We start from the raw sequence: 22,639 nt of genomic DNA, 5'->3' as shown, positions 1-22,639 counted from the left end.
CCGCCTTGAGATTCAAACCTGACAACGTGATAAACGAACAGTCCGGTGGTGAACAGTTGGCTCACATTAGGCAAAGTCTTGCGGCACAAACAGAGCATTGTACCCATCTGGTTACTGCTTATATCTTGAGCCAGACCTCCTGGCTCAGGATGTGTGAGGGTATTCCCTCTTTGAATCTCTCTTTCTATTGCAAAGAAGTGCATTAAAGAATGTAAAACACCTTTTATTGACTGAGGCTTTGAAGTTGAGGTGTGTGTGTGTTCGTGTGTGTGTGTATGAGGGTCAGGGTTGACTAAGTACTCTAGTGGAGACAGAAAAGGCCAGAGCCAGAAACACATCTGATGTCTAGTTAAATACAGGTTAAATAAAACATGTATTTGAAGGTGGATAAAACCGGCAGTAAAAATCGACACCACCAGAGCATTCAACCACCTACCCGGGATTCTTAAGCACTCATTATTATGGTCCATTTGAAAAGTGAATTCATGCGTTCAAGTGCTGTCACATCAAATGAGAGCGGAACAGACACAGGAAGACCAGTTGTCATACTTCAATGGAGAACTATGAACTTTTTCTCACTTCACAATACAGACTCCAAACTATACGCTTCTTTGTTCTTGAGTCAGGTGTGGAGTACAATAGTTTATAGGAAATGTTCTAATAGGAAATGACATGGAGTTGGCAGTGTGAGAAGCCAGAAAGTTGAACCAGCGTTTATCAGAATTTGACCTAATCTTGGAGCCATTACTGTATCAAGATTAAACACTTTGTGGCTGTGGTATATGGTTTACGGTACCTGGCCTGGGGATGGGTGGGCGGGGCGTGACCGGAGATGGGAGGGGCTGTGCGGGTCTCACTGGAGATATTGGCCGTTGGTCAACTGGAGGCCGTTTGGTCTGAGTGGGGGTTCGAGCTGGAGAAACCAAAACAGGACATAAACATTTACTGAGAATGTCTAGATACATTAGAGCTTTCACTTGTTGAGAAGAGGCAGCTTGATGTGAATTGTCTTTCTTACAGCCTTCTGGACACAAACATCAAAATACTAAACATTGCAATTCTGTCTCAATAGTTGGATGTTGCTATGTGGAAATGACAAGAGCATGTGAAGGGTTTGATTCCAAAACGTGATAAGTGCACATTTTTCACATTTGCATATTTTCTGTGTATGAATTATGGCTGTTTTCATATTTTTAAAACATTTCCTTTAGATGTGCTTTAGAACGTGTTTTTTTGTTGTTGCAAAAAGTAATATCCGTATTGTTTCATACCAAAACGCGCTATATCCAGAGCCATGTGTTTAGAGAGTTGGGACATTGATATTTCTGCAGTATGACACATTTACATTTCACTACAACATTCTAGCAGCCATGTTAGCTCCGGTTAACATTAGGCTACATTTGGAATATTTAAAACATTTATATGTAACTGAATGAATAGAATTAGAACAATATTAAAAATTCAAAAAGTTGGTCCAACTCTTTAAATATATTGATCTGGTTATATCCAGTGTACAGATGGCTGAAACAATCCATATGCTTTTTTTTTGCCAATGGTGCAAAAGTGAGTCATTTGCATGATATTTGTCTGCTTAGTCGTAAGTTAGGTTTCTCTAAATATTTTTCCAACACCTAGGAACGTAATCAGAACCTTACCTTATCCATTTAGGCTAACCCCTGGCTTAGTCAGCTGTTCGCGCGCTGGGTAGTTGCTACCGAGCGTTACGCTAGCGTTGAGCTCTTGAGTGTCACGGACCTTTTGATTATGGATCCCTTCGACAGTTTGTAGCCTGTTATACCTGTTCCCGTTGGCTGAAAGAGGAACTTTTTAAACAAGCTCATGAAAAGGAGAGAGCCAAACAGCGTGCCGTGTCACCCCGACAACAACAATCAACCCATCCTTGCAAATTAATTGCGACAGACTTTCAATGTCCTTATTATTCCTTAAATCCTTCCCTGATGTTTATATAATCAAACTCATAACGCTTGCCTAGATTTATCCTAATGAATGAAAAAAAGAACTTTAAAACCCCAATAAAATTGTTACAAAAGATGCTTAAATGTCCAAAAAGAAAGCACACTGCATACACTACAGTACACTGTTCACCCTCTGGATACAATACATTGGCTATATGATATTTGCACAATTTAGTTGAAACAAACAGATGATTTTAATATGTATTTATTTATGTATCTATACTTAATTACATGTAATTAAAACCCAATCGGGAAACTTTTTTTATTGGAGTTCTGTTTGGGGCAGATATATAGCGTTTTGCCACAAAACATGATTATTTGTCTCTCTAAAAGAAAATGACCTTGCAACACATTTCAAACAGAATCATGTCTTTTCACTAACCCATGTCATGGTAAGATAATAGATCTCTTTCATAAGACTAGGGTTGTGGCGGTCATGAAATCTTGTCAGCCGTTTATTGTCAAGCAAATAACTTCCCTTCTCATGGTAATTGACTGTTAAAAAACTTCTTAGGGCTGCAATCCCGTTAACGGGATCGATATGACAACAGCCAGTGAAAGTGCAGGGTGCCAAATTCAAAACAACAGAAATCTCATAATTAAAATTCCTCAAATATACAGTACATGTATCTTATACCGTTTTAAAGGCAATCTTGTTGTTAATCTCACCACAGTGTCCGATTTCAAATAGGCTTTACAGCGACACCACCACAAACGATTATGTTAGGTCACCACCAACTCACAGAAAAACACAGCCATTTTTCCAACCAAAGAGAGGAGTCACAAATAGAGATAAAATGAATCACTAACCTTTGATGATCTTCATCAGATGACACTTATAGGACTTCATGTTACACAATACATGTATGTTTTGTTTGATAAAGTTCATATTTATATTAAAAAAACCTCAGTATACATTGGTGATTTACGTTCACTAGTTCCAAAAACATACGGTCATTTTGCAGAGCCACATCATTTTACAGAAATACTCATTATAAATGTCGATGAAAATACAATAGTTAGACATGGAAATATAGATATACCTCTCCTTAATGCAACCGCTGTGTCAGGTGTCAAAAAAACTTTACAGAAAAAGCAAACCATGTAATAATCTGAGAACGGCGCTAAGGACATTTTTTTTTTATCCGCCATGTTGGAGTCAACAGAAATCAGAAATAACATTATAAATATTCCCTTACCTTTGACGATCTTCATCAGAATGCACTCCCAGGAATCCCAGTTCCACATTAAATGTTTGATTTAGTTTGATAATGTCCATTATTTATGTCCAAGTAGCTACTTTTGTAAGGGCGTTTAGTACACAAATCCAAACGCTCGTGCAGGTCCAGCCGAACGTTAGACGAAAACTTTAAAGAGTTATAATACAGGTCTTAGAAACATTTCAAACTAAGAATGAAATCAATCTTCAGGATGTTGTTATCATAAATCTTCAATATCGTTCCAACCGGATAATTCCATTGTCTGTAGAAAAGCCATGGAACGCAGGTCGTGTGAAATGAGCGTGACCAGGACCTGGCTCTCTGCCAGACCACTGACTCAAAGAGCTCTCATCCGGCCCCACATCACAGTAGAATCCTCATTCAAGTTTCTAAAGACGGTTGACATCTAGTGGAAGCCTTAGGAAGTGCAACATAACCAATATCCCACTGTGTATTCAATAGGGGCTGGGTTGAAAATCGACCAACCTCAGATTTCCCACTTCCTGTTTGGATTTCTTCTCAGGTTTTTGCCTGCCATATGAGTTCTGTTATACTCACAGACATCATTCAAACAGTTTAAAAAACTTCAGAGTGTTTTCTATCCAATACTAATAATACTATGCAAATATTAGCAACTAGGACTGAGGAGCAGGCCGTTTACTCTGGGCACCTTTCATCCAAGCTAATCAATACTGCCCCTGCAGCCATAAGAAGTTAATTAACATAAACACATTTAGCATCTCCTGGCTTCCACACAAGCCACTGATGCAGACCTTTGGAACATCTACATTTGAAAATGTCTAATAAATCAATTTAATATAGCTTACACTATCACAATAACTCCATTATTTATTTTAGACCGGTCCAAGAAACATGATATGAATAAAATGTAGTCTATTTCAGAAGAACAGAATAGCATACTCTGAGTTGTCCTTATGTTAGGCCCTGATTGGCTACACTAGCTAATTTAGCAGACAATATTTGCTTAGAATTCCGTGGCAATATTTTATATTATTTTATAGCATGAAGAATACAATTGAACATACAGTTTACATACACTTAGGTTGGAGTCATTAAAATTTCTTGTTAACAAACTATAGTTTTGGCAAGTCGGTTAGGACATCTACTTTGTGCATGACACAAGTAATTTTTCCAACAACAGTTTACAGACAGATTATTTCACTTATAATTCACTGTATCACAATTCCAGTGGGTCAGAAGTTTACATGCACTAAGTTAACTGTGCCTATAAACAGCTTGGAAAATTCCAGAAAATGATGTCATGGCTTTAGAAGCTTCTGATAGGCTAATCAGACTATTCTTGATTTAATCTTGTCTTTACATACACTAAATAATAGATGTGTGAATTTATTTTTGATTTTAAATGGACCATTATCATGCACCTGTATCGGATCAGGGGAAGGGGGAATTTGACTGAGGTCATGACTCGTGACTGCCGGTGTGGCGGTACTACGGTCACCATAACATAAGATGTGTTTTTAATTCATGTCAATTTACAAACAGTTCTGAAAATGGTTATATCGCGTTTTGGAATGAAACTCTTCATTGTACGGTGAGGAATCTCCTTAAGGTTGCTATGAGTTATTCTCTACTCACCTGTCACCACCCGGGTGGGTCCTGCTGTAACAGAGATGGCTGGGATGTGTGGTCTGCCCTGGGGGGACAGGGAGCCTCCACTCGATGGCTGCTGGGGCCTGGTCTGAGGTATGAGAGCTCTACCATCTGGCTGTTGGGGTCTAGTTTGGGGAGTGAAAAAGCCTGAGCTTGAAGGTTGTTGGGGACTAGTTTGGGGAGTCTGTGCACCACTACTGGCTGGTTGTTGTGGCCTGGTCTGTGGGGTGCTCTGGGATATGACAGGGGGACCTCCAGTCCCGTGCTGCTCCACCACCCTCTGGTTGAACTTGATGGCAGAGGCAGAGTAGTGGTAGCCAGGCCCTGCTGGGCAGATCTCCTTGAAAGCAACTGTCAGGAGCAAACAGAGAACGCCACAAGCAGGATTCAATTGGTTAGTGTGTTTCATACCTATATACAGTGCATTCGGAAAGTATTCAGACCCATTGACCCAAGAAGACTAGAGGCTCTAATTGCTGCCAAAGGTCCTTCAACAAAGTACTGAGTAAAGGGTCTGAATACATATATACATGTGATAAAAAACTGTTTTTGCTTTGTCATTATACCCTTCTGGAAGGTTCTCACATCTCCTCCACGGAGGAACTCTGGAGCTCTATCAGAATGACCATCGGGTTCTTGGTCACCTCCCTGACCAAAGCCCTTCTCCCGCGATTGCTCAGTTTGGGGGAGAGGCCAGCTCTAGGAAGAGTCTTGTTGGTTCCAAACTTATTCCATTTGGAGGCCACTGAGTTCTTGGGTACCTTCAATGCTGCAGACATTGTTTGGTACCCTTCCCCAGATCTGTGTCTCAACACGATCCTGTCTCAGAGCTGTACAGACAATTCCTTCAACCTCATGGCTTGGTTTTTTGCTCTGACATGCATTGTCAACTGTGGGACCTTATAGAGACAGGTGTGTGCCTTTCCAAATCATGTCCAATCAATTGAATTAACCCCAGGTGGACTCCAATCAAGTTGTAGAAACAGCTCAAGAATGATCAATGGAAACAGGATACACCTGATCTCAATTTTGAGTCTCATAGAAAAGGGTCTGAATACATCCTTGTGACATGGAGCTGTGCATTATCATGCTGAAACATGAGGTGATGGTGGCAAATGATGGCACGACAATGGGCATCAGGATCTCATCACGGTATCTCTGTGTATTCAAATTGCCATCGATAAAATGAAATTGTGTTCCTTGTCCGTAGCTTATGCCTAACCATACCTCCACTGCCACCATGGGGCACTCTGTTCACAACCTTGACATAAGCAAACCGCTTTCCCACACAACGCCATACACGTGGTCTGCGGTTGTGAGGCCGGTTGAACGTACTGTCAAATTCTCTACAATGACGTTGGAGGCGGCTTATGGTAGAGAAATTAACATTAAATTCTCTGTCAACAGCTCTGGTGCACATTCCTACAGTCAGCATGCCAGTTGCCCCCAGCACAAGGTGTAATGAACATGCTATTTAATAAGCTTCTTGATATGCAACACCTGTCAGGTAGATGGATTATCTTGGTAAAGGAGAAATGCTCACTAACAGGGATTTAAATTAATTTGTGCACAACATTTGAAAGAAATAAGCTGTTTGTGCATATGGAAATGTTCTGGGATCTTTTATTTCACCTCATGAAACCAACACTTTACATGTTGTATTTATATTTTTGTTCAGTGTACATACTGTGACTTAGGCAGATGTTAACACTGGGCACTAGCTGCATTATGATTATCCAATGCCGGACCAGTATGATGTGGAGGTTTGAATCAGAATAGGGATGCTCACCTGATCCAAAGTAGGGACACCTCTCACAGTTCTTGCCCCAGGCCTTGCCCACGCGGCTGCAGCAGCAGATCTGCTTGGTGATGTTCCTGAGGATGGGCACGGAGCAGCTACCACGGCCAGAGGCAGAGTTTAGGATACGATAGCACTGGCCCTTATCCTCCGAGATCACCTTACGGGCTGCAAGAGGAAGACAGGGTGAGGACATGCCAATGGGAGAATGGTGGAGAGAAGATAGCGGTATTATAGCCATACTGAAACAGCTCCATGCCCCAAAAGGCCTCAAGCAAAAGAAGACACCAAACCCAACATGCAGGCCCAACCACATGCTGATTGTTGATTCACACATTATCTTGAAATATAATGCTGGTGTACTCTTCGTCTTTGCTTTTTGTATCACAATTTGTGTCACTTCTGGTAGACATTCTGTTGCTTTAGTCGGGTTAAGAAACAGAAATATTCAACTGAAGACAGACAATGAGTTGCAGAAGTACCACACGTCAGAAAAAACAAGAAACGTCAGAATTTATCGCTGTTAAACCCTCACTTCAGAGAGCAAGAAAACAGAAAAGCTGAAAGCATTCCCATGAACTTTTTGGCAACACATTATTTAAAGATGACCGCTCAGAGTCAACGATGCACAAAACAAACAACTTCCAACAGTTAGAGCCAAGAGCTGGGGCGGACTGGATAGAGAGGGTGGCCCCAGACAAGCAGATGCAAACTGCGTCAGATCCAAAGGCAACACACAGGCCAACCAGCATTTCAGAAGCACTGACCATCGTAAAATGCCGGTTAGAATAAGCAGGCCGAGTGTCACAGAACTTCAGGCGCTGTAATGTCATGTTTATGATGTGCGTATAGATGTGTAATGTATGTTTTATGTATGATATAATACAGCACAGTTAATGTAAAGTACTACTGAATAATGTTCAATCTAAAAGTGTGTGAAAGTTGAACTCATTTTTGGGATCAGCATGAGTAAAGATAATGGACATTTTTATTACATGAGGTAGTTTACCTGTCCTACACAGTGTTTCCCCAGCCGTCGCTGCTAAACTGTTGCCGCCACTCCAAAAGATAGAAAACATTTTTTTGGTAGGTAAAACGTTTTCAGTGTAAAATGACGAAAACCTGATATAAAGTATGAAGAAAAGATAATGGAGTTATATATTTTTTCCCTTAGTTCTCAAAGACCACCTTTGAGAACTAAGAATCACCAAAATAAAAACTAGATATTTAGAGAGAATCAAAAAATCAATACAAATATAATGATTGATTTAGATTTTTGTATCCCATTGATTTTGTTCTAATGTTTGAGTCACTCAGATAGCATGAGAACACGACATAAGCCATGACAAAATGTGTAGAATTGCAGGAAACTAGCTTGAAAACGGCAATTTATTCTCTCAGCCTCATGACAAAATATGTAGAATTGCAAGAAACTAGCTTTAAAACTGTAAAAAAAAACAAAAAAACATCACAAATGGCAAAATATGTAGAATTACAGGAAATGACCTGTAAAACAAAATGTTTGGGGTCGGTTTGCACCATTGGCCATGCCCTCCACCCCCCACCTTTGCTACCGCTGCTGGAAGTAAATCCTTGGGGAAACACTGCTACAGTATGTTGGCTAATATCCAACACATCCTAAACACATTACATTTTCCTCTATCTCTTTACTCAACATGTTTTTGTATGGGAGGTTGTGTGTAATGTTTTGTACAGTTCAGCTCCATAGCACCTCGGCCATGCGTTATTCCTGCTCATTCCAGACACCGCGGCATAGCAGCGCAGCATTCTCTTCCTTTTCCTTTGAGCAGGGTGCCCTGTAGGCTACTTACAGATACAGATCCCGTGAGAGGCGTCCAGTATGTATCCTTGCCTGCAGACACAACTGTAGCTCCCCCGAGTGTTCACACAGTTGCCGTTCTCACAGAAGCCTGGCTGCAAACACTCATTAACATCTAGGAAGGGAAACACTACGGTCACATCCCTATTCCCTAACCCCATCCACCCATAGGATCCACAGACAGGAAACAGTCATGAACCCTCTTCCTGAAGGCCGGGGAGATAATAGGGCTCCCCACTGATATACTGTACTTGCAGGGGGAGACCCTGGTCACAGAGGACATTAATATTCTACGGATATTAATAGTGACTGACTTGAAACCCAATGAGGATGGTTAGACATGACAAACATTTGTGTTCAGAGTTAATTCTATGTGAAACAAATACATTTTTCTAAACTGTAGTGTTAGCTGAGACCTTGGACAAACTAGCCCCAACCTGAACTCATAATCTTGGAAACACTCAACTAAAAAGTCTGGCGACATCCAACGTGAGTGTAAACGAAAACCATAACATAAACATATCAGTGTTTATCCAACCCCGTCCTCATCAATATCGTAGCAGCTTACGACACGAGATGTACTGTAACTCTCAGGGAGTTAGGGAGATCGAGTGAGTGATGCAACAGGGCCTGGTGTAGTCATTACTTCTCACACTATCTGGCTCTTCCTGGAGAAATGGTTATAGCAGTCAGGTTATACAACCAACTGGCCTAGCATACGCTGCATCTGTTGGGTTGTAGGAGTGAACTGAACTCATCACCAATTCACTGTAGACCTTCTTGCTACAAAATAGACATTTAAAGGCAGCGTTGCAAATATGGTTTGTATCATCATCTGTCAGAACCTAATCCATTCGAGTTACTATGTTAAATCATTCTATATAGATGCAGGAGTGAAAAAGTTTCTCCTGACAAATAACAGTAATACATATATCCATTGAGGCATGTTAGTGAGGTGAATACAGTATGCTCCTTTAAGTTCTTGAATTTAACTTACAGATCACTGTAGTTTTTTTCTCTTCCCATTTATATCAGCTGCTAACTAATGGGCGTGTACAATATAATACCAGGAGCCTCAATGCTATTCTGAAGAATCGCAGGTGATGTTTTCGCAATATGTAATTTATCAACTAAAACTACATGCATATCATCATACGGATGAGTGGCATGGTGTCACTGTGGCCTGCCTTTGGGTATGTGTCCCTCTCAGATCAATAGCAGATTCACCATGAATGAGCGCAACCACATTGGTATGTCCCCATCTGAGCGCTATATCCCATGTGTTTGAACGAGCCTGAGTGACTCATAGCTAGCATGATAGCATTTGCATGTTGCCATCAGCGGAGACTTGTGCTCTGTTTTCTCCGTTCCCTCTCATATCTTATTAGGCTCTACAGAGACAGATGAAGCAGCCATTCCATAGTGGCAGATAATCAAGGCATGGCTCATGGTTTCAGAGCTTATCACCTCAGACTCTTCAGCGTTCGGCAGTAGATCTCTGGGCCAAGTGACAAGACTGGGTTGAATAACGAGCTGCTTCAAAGAGCTTTTCTGTGTGTGTGGTTGAGCTGAGCCTATATGGAATACAGTGTGACAAGCTAAGGAGACATCTGCAGACTCGATGAAGTGATATCATACATGGTTACACTCAAAACATCAAATGAAAATGAGAGAGGTCATATTATGAAGATAGACCATTGCAATGCTTCTCTTTTCCACCCCTGTTTCACCTGGTATTTGCTTAAAAATAAATACTGTCAAATATAATTTCATAACATTTCAACACACATCTCTTCCTGTCAGTTCTCCTGTTCCAAAATAACCTAAAAGGGTTCTTCGGCTGTCCCCATATGAAAACCCTTTGAAGAACCCTTTTTGGTTCCAGGTATAACCTTTGTTTCCAGGTAGAAAGAACCCTTTTGAGTTCCATTTAGAACCCTTTCCACAGAGGGTTCTACATGGAACCCAAAAGAGTTCCACCTGGAACCAAAAAGGTATGGGGATAGTAGAAGAACCCTTTTGGAACCCTTTTATCTAAGATTGTAGAAGACCACCATCATTCTACAGTAAGTGGTATAGTCAGGTGTACTCAGAGGGACTGATGTGTTGGGTACTCACCAACACACTGGGTGCCGTTGATCCTCTCAAATCCAGCCGGACAGCTCCCATCGACTCCATTTCCTGAAAAGGCAATTCACATAATGATGTTTAAATAGCAATACTCGGGAGACCCTGTGTGATCCCTAATGTTGTAAAGGGAAAGGGGATACCTAGTCATGTAGTGCCAATAGCTGTGTCTACAGTAAAACCAGAGTGATGGGTCAAAATTCACCGGGTCAATCTTTTCTAGACTGTCTTTCTCCTGCAGAGCCTGGATGAGATTTCAGATACTTTTAGTGGTCAATCTGTGTGTGCTGTACAGTCCCTGATCCCACCATGGAAGACTAGCAGCATGTAGCACCACAGAGAGAGAGCCAAGCGTACAGGAGCCATGGGATACATCGGAACGCTCTGAGTCAACTAAATGAAGCAAAGCAAATAACGTTTTTTTTACCATACGAGCATGATGACTCACCGTCAGTCTAGAGTGGAAAACACACTCTCATCTAACATTGGCTATCAACCCCATCTCCAGCGAGCTAGCTAGCTATGTTACTCCCAATTGTTTGCTGGACTGTTGGCAGCCTAAATCACATAATATTGGTCACCTGTCTGCTAACAATCTCCCTCCCAGCTGTCTCTCTTCTCACATCAAACAAAGCTCTATTTGGAGGACTTTTGCAGTCTTGGGAGACAAGTGGGAAGTTGTGAAGTAACTTGAGGTTGCAGAGTAAAGATTCAAAGGACATGGAAAGGAGAAAGTACTTAGTGTTTCAAACGACTCTGTGATCCCAGGCCAGAGTTTTGGACAAGGCCTCTATTGTTTGGTATTAACCATTTATTTATGGTAATGTTTGGAGAATTGTTTGCAAGGAGGGAGAAATTGCAATTGAGGAGGTTTCATTCGTGGTCTAAATCAAAATGATGAAAACCATGCATATCTTCCAGGTTGTCGAACAGAAAGAAAAACAGCCTTGTTTGGTGATTTACTTCCATGTGTTTGTATTTATCAATGACCCTACAGAGCAGGCGACATAATGTTCTGTATTTCTTACGGGCTCTGGCTAAGCGTGGAGTCAATCTGTTACATAATATGTCCATTACTGATAACAGCAATAATAATGTGGAATAGTATGAATTCCCTGTTAGTTAAAAGGAACAGATACAAACAAGACTGTGTTGATTTCTAGGCATTGCTATCTAAAACAAGTCATTTTCTTTTACCGGCATGGCTGAGGAGAGTTACCTAAAACATTCTCAGGACTGTCTGGATTCCTGTTAAAATGAATAGTGGTGATGAAAGAAGTTGAAAACAGAAACATTAGCTCACTACTTTTTAACATGATGTTGATATGGTCTAGGAGGCGAGAGGGCAAAGCCAACTTAATGACAAATATGGCCAAGAGAAAAGTACATTCCATTCAGGTTAGTCAGGTCTGGAGTAAAACATGTCAACAACTTTATGTACTGTTTATAACTAGTTAATAATTTGACACTGTAATACATAAGTTCTTATTTAATCTCAAACAACAGAGCAAGGCCATCTGGTTTAAGGTTTCTAAAAAGGAATTCCACTCCAATCTGAAGCACTCCGGCCTTTCGAAAAACCATAGTCAATGTCAATAAGGTAGTGAAGAGGAGATTAACAAGAACAAGCTGGTAGGCTAGCCACCATACTGTAGCATGGGACATACCGTTTAATTTTTTTTATTTAAGTGTCACACAATAACACAAAAAAATGTATTGTGGACCACTCAAATTGAGTTTTGAGACACTAAAAACAAATCATAGTCAAACATGGCATAGCTGTCATCTACAATACTTTACTTAATCTACACATGTACACATAAACAAAGTGCATATGATCATAGTGTACAACAAGTGTTACTTTTTGTTGATTGTTGCACATGGGATTACTAATCAGCAGTGACCTCCCCATTTGTTTCTGGTATATATTGATTGGTTTTGAGATGAGAGGAGGGGTAGGTACACAAAGGGGACAGAAGGTAAAAAGGATTAACCCATTTTGTGATAGAAAGACTGAAAGGAGAAAACCAGTGTACTTGCCTAGTTAAATAAAGGTTCAATTAAAAAACCTTTTAAAAAAAGAGAAGTGGGATACGGACAAAAGGCCAAGCTTCACTTTAAAGGAGAACTGGGACAGGGCACACTGTATTTCACCTGTGTTAGGAGGACATAGGACACACTCGTTGATGCCCCAGGCCAGTCCAATCCCTCGGCAGCAGGTGTCCTGACTCCTGAGTCCTGGGAGAGGTGAGCTGCACTGAGGGGTATAGGAGAAGGAAGAGCATTGGATTTAAACTGGCACAACCACAATGAGAGATGCCACCTATTTCTATTGGCTTGCTTAAGACTTAGCTACATCATTTAATGCATATTACATATATACAGGTAACTGCCAAAATAAAGGAAACACCAACATAAAGTGTCTTAATAGGGTGTTGGGCCACAACGAGGCACCAGACCAGCTTCAATGCACCTTCTAGCCATGGTAGCCAAAATAATGGGCAACTGGGCCTGCTCAGCATTTTTATACATGACCTTAAGTATGATGGGATGTTAATTCCACACCTATGTGGAAGCACCTGCTTCCAATATACTTTGTATCCCTCATTTACTCAAGTGTTTCATTTATTTTGGCAGTTATCTGTAGGAATCAATAGTATAAGTCATTTTGAGAAGTCTCACCTGGCCGTTGCGGACCTCCCTGAAGCAGTACTTGAATCCGGAGGATTCTGTGTAGGTGGAGTCACCGTGGAGGGTCTGGGCCTGGACTCTGGGTTTGGGTGGTGGGGCTTCGGCCCGCTCCCCTGGCAGAACACTGGTCCTGGCCCCCGAGAGGCCTGCTGACCAGGTGACCGTCTCCGACTGCTCCCTAACTGTGCCTGGCCCATACCCCACCTTCAGCACCTGGTGGATCTTCACGCTGGCCTCTGGGGGGTGCTGCACCCGCACCTTGACCATGGATGAGCCAGAAGCTGGGGGGAGGGTGAGACGGGAATGGGGTTTAGGGGTTAGCTAGTGGGGGTTAGCATTAGTAAACACTGCTGACTCCATACAGTCTCTGCACAGAGCCTGACCCTGCCCTGACCCGTTGTGCCTCCAGGGGTCAGAGGTCATCCTATGAAGGACCTCTCACTTGAACTCTGTCCTGGTGGTTCACATTTACCTACAGCTGAATGGTTGACTTTACATTTTAGTGTTGACGGCTAACTAAGGAAGTGGATATGAATGGGAGCTGCCATGTATGTGAGGTGCCTTTGGTGCGTGATACAAAGTCTTTGATGTGGTTTCAATTCAAAGTTACATTTTGAATGGCGGTCTTTAGTCATTCCATTTGTTAGGAAGCGAGTGTGAAGCCCTGTTACTATTGCAGATCTTAAGAATCAAAGGAGGGTGTGTGTGGGGTATCCACCCCCCTGTATGTATTTTATTGAGTGGTTGTTCTCCTAAAACATGCTATTACTGTGAGTCATGATGGCAGCCTCTCATCGTTTAAAGACTGGAGTGGAAACGTTGGCACAACGTTTCCCCCACGGTGAAGCAACTACACTGCCAAGAGGCCCAGACTGAGCGGAAGGCCAGAGCCTGACTCATATCTCAACCTTTTCTTGGGCTTTATTTACAGACAAAAAAGGCAAGGAGATAATCAGTTAATTCTGGGTGACTGAGTGTCCCAGATCTGTTTGTACTAAAGGAACAGTTGTGCACAGTTTGTTCTCGGTTGAAAAAAATGAAAAGGCAAAAAATAAGGCTAAAATCAAGACCCAAAATCAAGACCCAGGACCTCCTAGCTATCCGTAATATCAGACCCATAGGACCTGGTTTACTATTCAGGGCTTTACGCAACTGTTTACACGAGGGCCCTGGAGATATGCAGCCAACATAATGTTTCATTTACAGATGCAGTTTGGATTGTGTTTTTCATTTGCCCCAAAACAATGAGAGTGCAAATGGGTCTTTTGTTCTATGATCGTACTATGGATTTTACAAGGCTCACTTGCTGAACTCCACAACACGGCTGCATCAATTATAAAAAGCGTAGACAATGGAACCATATCAGAGACAGTGTTTTGGAACCAAACATGTCTCAGGTGTTCGCTCTCTGTGGTTAATAAGCAATCCCACTGTCTCACCCCTGCAGGATTTCCCATAACTGTTCATAGACTAACTCTGAGATCATTTGGAATTTACTCGCTGATGGTCTACACCCCACTTGAGTTGTGACAAGATGTTTTTAATTGCCAATTCACTATTTCACACTGTCTGGCCGTGACATACAGCCCAGTATTGCAGTAATGGCCGACCTCGTCCTCACAGCTTGTTCTGACAGCATAACAGAGGTGTCCTTTGTTTTGCACGCTAAAAAATAAAGGTGACCTCACAAGGTACACGCATGAAAAGTTTGCCTTTTAGTCAACAAGGAGATGAAAACAGAGCAGGCATCAGCCCTCCTAAATGCACTCCCCCTCAAGCGAAGAGAGGCTGAATAGCCCTTAGGGGTGGTCCAATTGATGGTTGTCAAACTGCGGTTGTGATGCTAAATTGCATCACAAGTTGCCAAGGAAATAGAGTGTAAGAGTCCTGGCTGCGCTAGAAAAAAAATATCAGTGTATCAAACTTGCCATTAGAAAGAGGTACAGTATATTGCTGATACAAGTGGATTTGTGAGATGTGCATGGACAACGATGTTTTATGATAAACACTACAGAATAGAGCCCCACAGTGGTGTTGTTGTAAGACCCATAAAACCTAGCGGCCAAACATGGAAAAGGTTCCAATCGTTTTTCCACCATTCATTTTTCCCATAGGGAATTTTAGAAACACAAGGGCTGTGTTTTGCGTAGGCTTACCCTGGCGTAACATTTTGATAACTGCATAAATCTCTCTCAGACAAGGTGACTTTTATCAATATATTCTTCTCTATTTACTCTCAGATTCGAAACTGCTAATTAGCATCAAAGTAGACATCAGGAAAGACTACATATCCCTGCAAGCTCCTGCACATCATCTCTATGTCACACCCTGATCTGTTTCACCTGTCTTTGTGATTGTCTCCACCCCCCTCCAAGTGTCACCCATCTTCCCCATTATTCCCTGTGTATTTATACCTGTGTTCTATGCTTGTCTGTTGCCAGTTCGTTTTGTTCATCAAACCTACCAGCGGTTTTCCCCTTGCCCCTGTCTTGTCTATAGTTCCTGGTTTTCTAGTTTTCCCAGTTTTGACCTTTCTGCCTGCCCTGACCATGAGCCCATCTGCCGCGCTGTACCTTTGCCCCACTACTCTGGATTACCGACCTCTGCCTGACCTGACCCTGAGCCTGCCTGCTGTCCTGTGCCTTTGTCTGACTGTGTTTGATTTAATAAACTTTTACTTCGACACTGTCTGCACCTGGGTCTTACCTTCAAACCTGATAGTACGAACTGGCCATGACTGTCCCAGCAGACTCGGACCAGCTTCACAACGCCATCTCCTCCCAAGGAGCCACCATTGCTAGGCATGAGGAGTTGCTTTGTGGCCTTGTGGAAGGGGTCCAGACCTTGGCCGAACGCCATGACCAAGCGTTGAAATCATTGCTGGGGCAATTCCACGGGCTGTCTGGCAGACAGCCTACCACGATGGTAATCTCACAGCTCCTCAGTAGCCCAACTGTCAGCGGCGCCGCCTTCCTGGGAACCTCGCTTACCTCCCCTGGAACGCTTCGATGGAGAGCCGGGCACCTGTCGGACGTTCCTAGCTCAGTGTGCACTCATCATCGAGCTTCAGCGCTCCTCCTTCCCCTCGGACCGCTCTAAGATAGCGAACCTCATCACGCTGATGTTCGGGAGGGCTCTTGCCTGGGCTACGGCAGTATGGGAACAACATGCCCCACTGTCGATGCCCCACTGTCCGGGAGAGAAGGAATTGGAGGAATTGAAGGACGAGCTTGCAGCCTGGGAACTACAGACGGATTGCGATTCCCTCATCGCCTTGACCATCAGGCTTGATGGGCGACTACGGGAATGAAGGAGGGAGAGGAGATTTGATTGCACTCGTCCGTCCAAGTATTCCACCTCGCCTACGAGGCATCTCGGAAGTCCCCAACGGCCCCGTTGCCAAGAGAACCCAAGGCTACCCAAGTTCCCCCGAGAGTCGTCAAAGACTGCCGATCCACCTTTCCCGAGCCTCTGCAACAAGGCAGAGCTGGGTTGTCTCCAGCTGAACGGCTATACAGGCTCAAAACCAAGAGTTTCCTGTATTGCGGTCATGGTCATTTTGTGTCCACCTGTCCACTAAAACCAGGCTCACCGGCAGGAGCGAGTACTCTGGTGGGACATATGGGGAACTTTTCTTCTTCCCTTATTCGCACCCCTTTTCATGCCATTTTGCTGTGGGGGAACCAGTCGAGATCGCTCCGGGGCCGATGAGAGCTTTTTGGACTCTACCCTGGCTTCCAAGCTGGGCATCCCCATTCAACCCCTCTCCATTCCCATGGACGTTAGAGCACTGGACAGGCGCTCTATAGGCCGGGTCACCCACAACACCCCGACCCATCAACCTACTTGTGGCAGGGAACCACAGCGAGGCTATCCTGTTCATGCTCATTAAGTCTCCTCAGATTCCCATGGTATTGGGATTCTCCTGGCTCCAGAGACACAATCCCCTCATTAACTGGTCTACTGGTGCCATCATGGGCTGAAGCCCGTTCTGCCTCGCCCATTTCCTGAAGTTAGCACAACAAGCCCCGGGATGTCTTCCTGAGGGCTCGGGAAGTCGCTACGGACCTCCGCCATTCCCGCGGAGTATCAGGACACCTCCGGGAGGTGTTCAACAAGGTCCGGACCACTTCGCTTCCGCCGCATGACTGCGGGATTGACCTTCAACCTAGTGTGACTCTGCCCCGGGGACGACTGTACTCTCTGTCGGGACCAGAGACCAAGGCGATGGAAACCTACATTGGGGACTCCTTAGCTGTAGGATTCATCCGACCTTCTTCTTCTCCCGCCGGCACAGGGTTCTTCTTTGTGGAGAAGAAGGATAAGCCCCTGTGTCCATGCATCGACTACTGGGGTCTCAATGACATAACGGGGAAGAACCGCTACCCCTCATCTCCTCGGCATTCGAGCCGCTCCAGGGGGCCACCGTGTTTTCCAAGCTGGATCTACGTAACACCTACCTTACGTAGATCCAGCTTGGAAAACACGGTGGCCCCCTGGAGCGGATACGGGAAGGGGACAAGTGGAAGACCGCCTTCAAAATGGTCGGCGGTAATGCCATTTGGCCTTACCAAAGCCCTGCTATGTTCTGATCTGTTTCACCTGTCTTTGATTGTCTCCACCCCCCTCCAGGTGTCACCCGTCTTCCCCATTATCCCCTGTATATTTATACCTGTGTTCTCTGTTTATATGTTGCCAGTTCGTTTTGTTCATTTTGTTTTGTTTGCCCCACTACTCTGGATTACCGACCTCTGCCTGCCCTGACCCTGTCTGCCGACCTGTAACTTTTCCCCACTACTCTGGATTACCGACCTCTGCCTGACCTGAGCCTGCCTGCCGTCCTGTACCTTTGCCTGCCCGTGTTCGATTTAATAAACTTTTGTTACTTCGACACTGTCTGCACCTGGGTCTTACCTTCAAACCTGATCCTCTAGCTGACAGGTATTGCGTCAATTTAAAACTTGCACAAGACAGTACACAGAATTCTCAATTTAAAGAAATGTTGCCAATTTATTCATTACTAAATGTAGCTAGCATTAGATAGTTAATGCAGAGATTCTTACCTTTGCCTCGATTCGGCAGTCTCGTCCATATAATCACGGCATTTGTAGTTCTTTATGATAGTCACATTAGCAGCTAATTAGCATTTCATTTTTGGGGAATAGATACAGGCGAATATATTGATAAAAGTCACCTTGTCCTAGAGAGATTTACACTGTTATCAAAATGTCACGCCAGGGTAAGCATACACGAAACAGAGCCCTTATTTTAAGTGTTTCTAAAATCCCCTATGGGAAAAATGAATGGTGGAAAAATGATTGGAACCATTTCCTTGTTTGACCACTAGGCTTTATGGGTATTATGACTCATACTGTGGTACTCTATTGGCAGGCCAGATAAGTCTAAGACCCTTCTATCAATGTAGGCCTCCTCAGTGGGGTTGCGTAAGCCCTCAGAGCTCTACTCCCAAACACTCTCCCAGCCCTGGAACAGAGCGTGGACTTTTGGAAGCAGCTCGTCAACATAATTGACCCCGACATTTCTTTTGTTAGTATGAGTTCAGCCCATTGTTTAGATTTTACTGTCATTAACTTTTGGTTGTGTTTCACCATCCCCCCCCGAGCGAACACAGCCCACACTGATGTCGTTGGGCTTTATAGAGCATGGACAAATACACATGAGCTCAGGGTTGCATTCTTATGATAACATCTTTAAAAGCAGCAGAAGATTACCAACCATATTGTATCCTAAAACAAGTGTCATCTAACTGCAGTGTAACTGTTAAAGCTTCAGATTTCACCAACTGCGTAGTTAGTAGTGATTGGCAAATATGATGACGTGTATTTTCCAGGGCCTCAATACCACCATGCAGGGAAACGTCAGTGTTTGTCTTTTCTTCATGTTGTACAAATATACTTCACCATCTGAGAGTGTATGTCAACTGATAAAATTTGGTCAGAAACATCTGGCTGCCATAACATCCAAAATTCACATATGGCAAAACAGTGAGAGTATTCGTAAGTAGCCGAATCGGAGTGTTCTCAATATGCATTGTAATGATGTTAAAACAATGGGAAATTAGTGATTGTGAATGTCTCAGAGACCTAGAGGAATTACTGTCCGTGTTTCAAGGCTTATTACCTATTGGCACTGAGCGGCACAATTTAAGTGTTGAGTCCTGGCCAAGGGAAAACAGTCATGTATAACTGTCATCTTTAGCTCAGCACACACGGTGCAGTTTGAATGGAATTAATCTACAGGAAAGATGTGTGTAACTGTGTGACGTGTGAACCTTAGTTGACCATTTTTGCACATTCAAAGCCAAACCACAGATAACTAATGTCAGACGAAAGCATCATTTTTTAATGCATTATTAGGCAATTCATGATGGTTAATTTGAAAATGTGAAAAAATGCTGTTAGCTATGATTGTATTTTATCAACATGTCAGAATCACACCATAATTTGCAGATAATTAGCTGTTGTTGTGCTCATTCAAGAGCTCTTCCTTCTTCTATTTGATATGAATCCCAGTCTTACTGTCAAGGAGAGGATCCTTCACTAGAGACTCTGCTTTAAAGATTTGTGTCTAATGTATTAATTTAAGAGCAACTTGTGTTTCATTCATCACCATTCAGATCCCACCGCTGCCACAAATGAGGCCGGCCTTGTCACACTTACCACCGCTGGGCTGACTGTGGCTCTGCAGAGGGAGAATGTATTCCGACTGGGTCAGCAGCTGCTGACTGGCCAGCACTGAGGGGATGCGCGGAGGCTTCTCAATGTCATTGGTGGAGGGAATGGCCACGGGGATGTGGCAGAACTTGCCGGTGAAGGTTGGCGGGCAGAGGCAGCGATCCTTCTGGATGCAGACCCCTCCGTTTTGACACAACATGGGGCACAGGACTATAGGAGAAACAGAGGAGGGAGGGAGGGAGACAAACAGAATGACTCTGTTAATAACTGTGACCAGATTGAGGGAGAAACACGGAGTCCAAGACATCAACAACTGAAATAGAACTCTGGAGCTTAGAGAAACTATAACCCTCTCGTTTTATGTCCTGTAGTCCTGTAGTGATTTCTATGGTTCAGTTACCATTAGGGACAAGAGTTCCTCCCTGTTGTGGTTCAAATGTAACAACACAAACTCACGATTCAGATACAATCCGACTACAAAACCAAGGGCAGAGTCAAACAATTTTACGCCTACCTTGCCAACCAAGACAACAAGGGAAAACCTCCAACACATGTCCTTGTGACAGAGATAATTGATAGACCGTTTGGGCACACTGTAAACAATGCCATTCAAAACAACACTGATTTGTTACAGAACACACAAATACAATCCTTACACTGTGTCCCCCTTTTTTACCCCAATGAATGGAAAACAAGCAGCACTCTGACGAAAACCATGCCTCTGCTTATTGTGCCCACCAGCACATGCTTTCCATATCACATGGCTGTGTTGTATTAATGCTCATAATAATAATAACTTTGGAAAGCATGCACATGCCCAAGTTCATGGAAATTACTTTACAACAGCTAGGCAGAGAGAGAGAGAGAGAGAGAGAGAGAGAGAGAGAGAGAGAGAGAGAGAGAGAGAGAGAGAGAGAGAGAGAGAGAGAGAGAGAGAGAGAGAGAGAGAGAGAGAGAGAGAGAGAGAGAGAGAGAGAGAGAGAGAGAGAGAGAGAGAGAGAGAGAGAGAGAGAGAAAAATATGGATGTACTGATGGTCCTGCTTGTGTGACTTTCTATCCACATTTTAATTAGGTAGAATATAAACTTGCTCTCTCTTAAACACTCTTTGCGTTTGTGTTCTGTGGTAATTTTACCACTCAAATTATCCTGCAATCAAGAAAGAGGGTTCAGCTGAAGCTGTTTCCTCTCATCAGAGTGGTTTGGAGAGGATACTGTAAAACATAACTATTGGACTGTACGAGGTCCCGACAGTCACACTGATTATAGGCATTCACCTTTCCCTGAGCCTTCCCGGAACTTGGAAAGACGACGGCAGCTGAAGGCTGTCCAAAGTACACACTGATCCATCATTTTTAGTGTTCTTCCTTTCCCTAGGGGGGCACAGAATTGATTTTCCGTCTGAATACGAAGTCCTCTGGGCTCCAGTGAGCGTGTCAGCGTCGGGGTAACTACCGTACAGGTCTCTGTTCTCAGTTTCTGGCATGCCCTTGCCCATTGTTCCAGAGGCCATGGTGAGGAACAGGAAAAAGGTTGGTGGTTTTGTCAGGAAAAAGCATTTTACAAGAGGAATTTACAGTACAGTGGCTTAGGGGTTCTCTAGGTTCCTATCGCAGAGAACCTGTGTCCGGCCCCTGGGGCTAGAGCAGCAGCGTTCCGCTGTGTGGAGTAGGTTTCCGGTGGAGAAATCATGTGTGGAACATATGCAGTGTATCAGTGTGTGTATTCCCCGCAGTGGTGTAGCCGTGGTGATGAGGTCATGTACAGTGTGCAAACTGAGAAGGTGACCTAATTGTTTGCTCCGAGTCGGACGTGTTTGTCCCTCCAGATGCAACGGATCCATCCACACGAGTTTACACAGGGAGAGGGGGAATTAGATAGAGAGAGAGAGAGAAAAAGAGGGAGAGAGAAAGGAAAAGACTTAAAGAGAGGGAAACAGACAAAAGGAAAGACAGACAGAGAGAGGGGCAGAATGGGAAAAGAGAGAGGCAAAAAGACAGAGAGTGAGAGAAAGTTGCATGACGACTCATCCTGAATTTAATTTGGCTGCTCTTTCAATCACTCCATACATGAGTCTGACCCTACCATCCCAGAAGTCGTTTGTGCTGATTCATGTAGACCAGCTCTGGTCCAACCCATCGGTTTATGGGACCAATCAGAACGTTTTGAATGTGTTCGCATTCGAGAAGTCGTCGGTGAGGGAGCAAACCAGATTCATCGTGGAGAAGAAACGTTAGTGGGCGTGGCGTTTGGCCCGAGCAATGTGGATGGGTAGCCAGGCAAGGGTGCAGGTGCCTCCCATGAAAAACAGTGATGTCAGCTGAGCTGTTGAGAGGCAGTGAGCAGCTGCCTAGTTCTCCTCAGGCCCTCCATGAGACACACAACGTTAGCCCTCTCTTCTCAGAGAAGTTCCCCATGTCTTTCACTGCATTCATATCCATGTAATGGAGTACATCTCTCAGGCCAGTATGGAACAACAGGTCATCACACCATGTAGAGTTTTGATTTTCACCAGAAGCTGTTTTATTGGTGTTTAGAGGCACAATACCTGTCTAAATGATGGAGGGACACCAGTGGAACCCCATGACATCACTTCCTGTCTCCCCTGGCTTTGCAGCTAGTTTTGAGAGGGTTTCACTCCAAATGGTGGTTTAAAAATGG

General features: G+C 43.6%; 1 protein-coding gene across 2 annotated transcripts in view; it reads right to left on the bottom strand.

Annotated features, from left to right (window-relative positions):
* Positions 1 to 22,639, bottom strand: part of LOC110503587 (latent-transforming growth factor beta-binding protein 4) — a 70,780-nt gene that overhangs the window by 14,021 nt on the left and 34,120 nt on the right. The window contains exons 6-13 of one of the 2 annotated variants that reach the window (XM_021581993.2): positions 19,965 to 20,189; positions 13,276 to 13,565; positions 12,748 to 12,850; positions 10,585 to 10,647; positions 8,459 to 8,581; positions 6,618 to 6,794; positions 4,814 to 5,179; positions 797 to 913 (exon numbers count right to left, since the gene is read on the bottom strand). In XM_021581993.2, the coding sequence (XP_021437668.2) occupies positions 797 to 913; positions 4,814 to 5,179; positions 6,618 to 6,794; positions 8,459 to 8,581; positions 10,585 to 10,647; positions 12,748 to 12,850; positions 13,276 to 13,565; positions 19,965 to 20,189 (1,464 nt within the window). The remainder of the gene's footprint in view (positions 1 to 796; positions 914 to 4,813; positions 5,180 to 6,617; positions 6,795 to 8,458; positions 8,582 to 10,584; positions 10,648 to 12,747; positions 12,851 to 13,275; positions 13,566 to 19,964; positions 20,190 to 22,639) is intronic. The other variant, XM_021581994.2, reaches the window with a different exon arrangement.

The sequence above is a fragment of the Oncorhynchus mykiss genome, chromosome 24, assembly GCF_013265735.2.
Source record: "Oncorhynchus mykiss isolate Arlee chromosome 24, USDA_OmykA_1.1, whole genome shotgun sequence".
In the NCBI taxonomy this organism is placed as follows: domain Eukaryota; kingdom Metazoa; phylum Chordata; class Actinopteri; order Salmoniformes; family Salmonidae; genus Oncorhynchus; species Oncorhynchus mykiss.
This window is presented reverse-complemented; position numbering and strand designations above follow the sequence as displayed.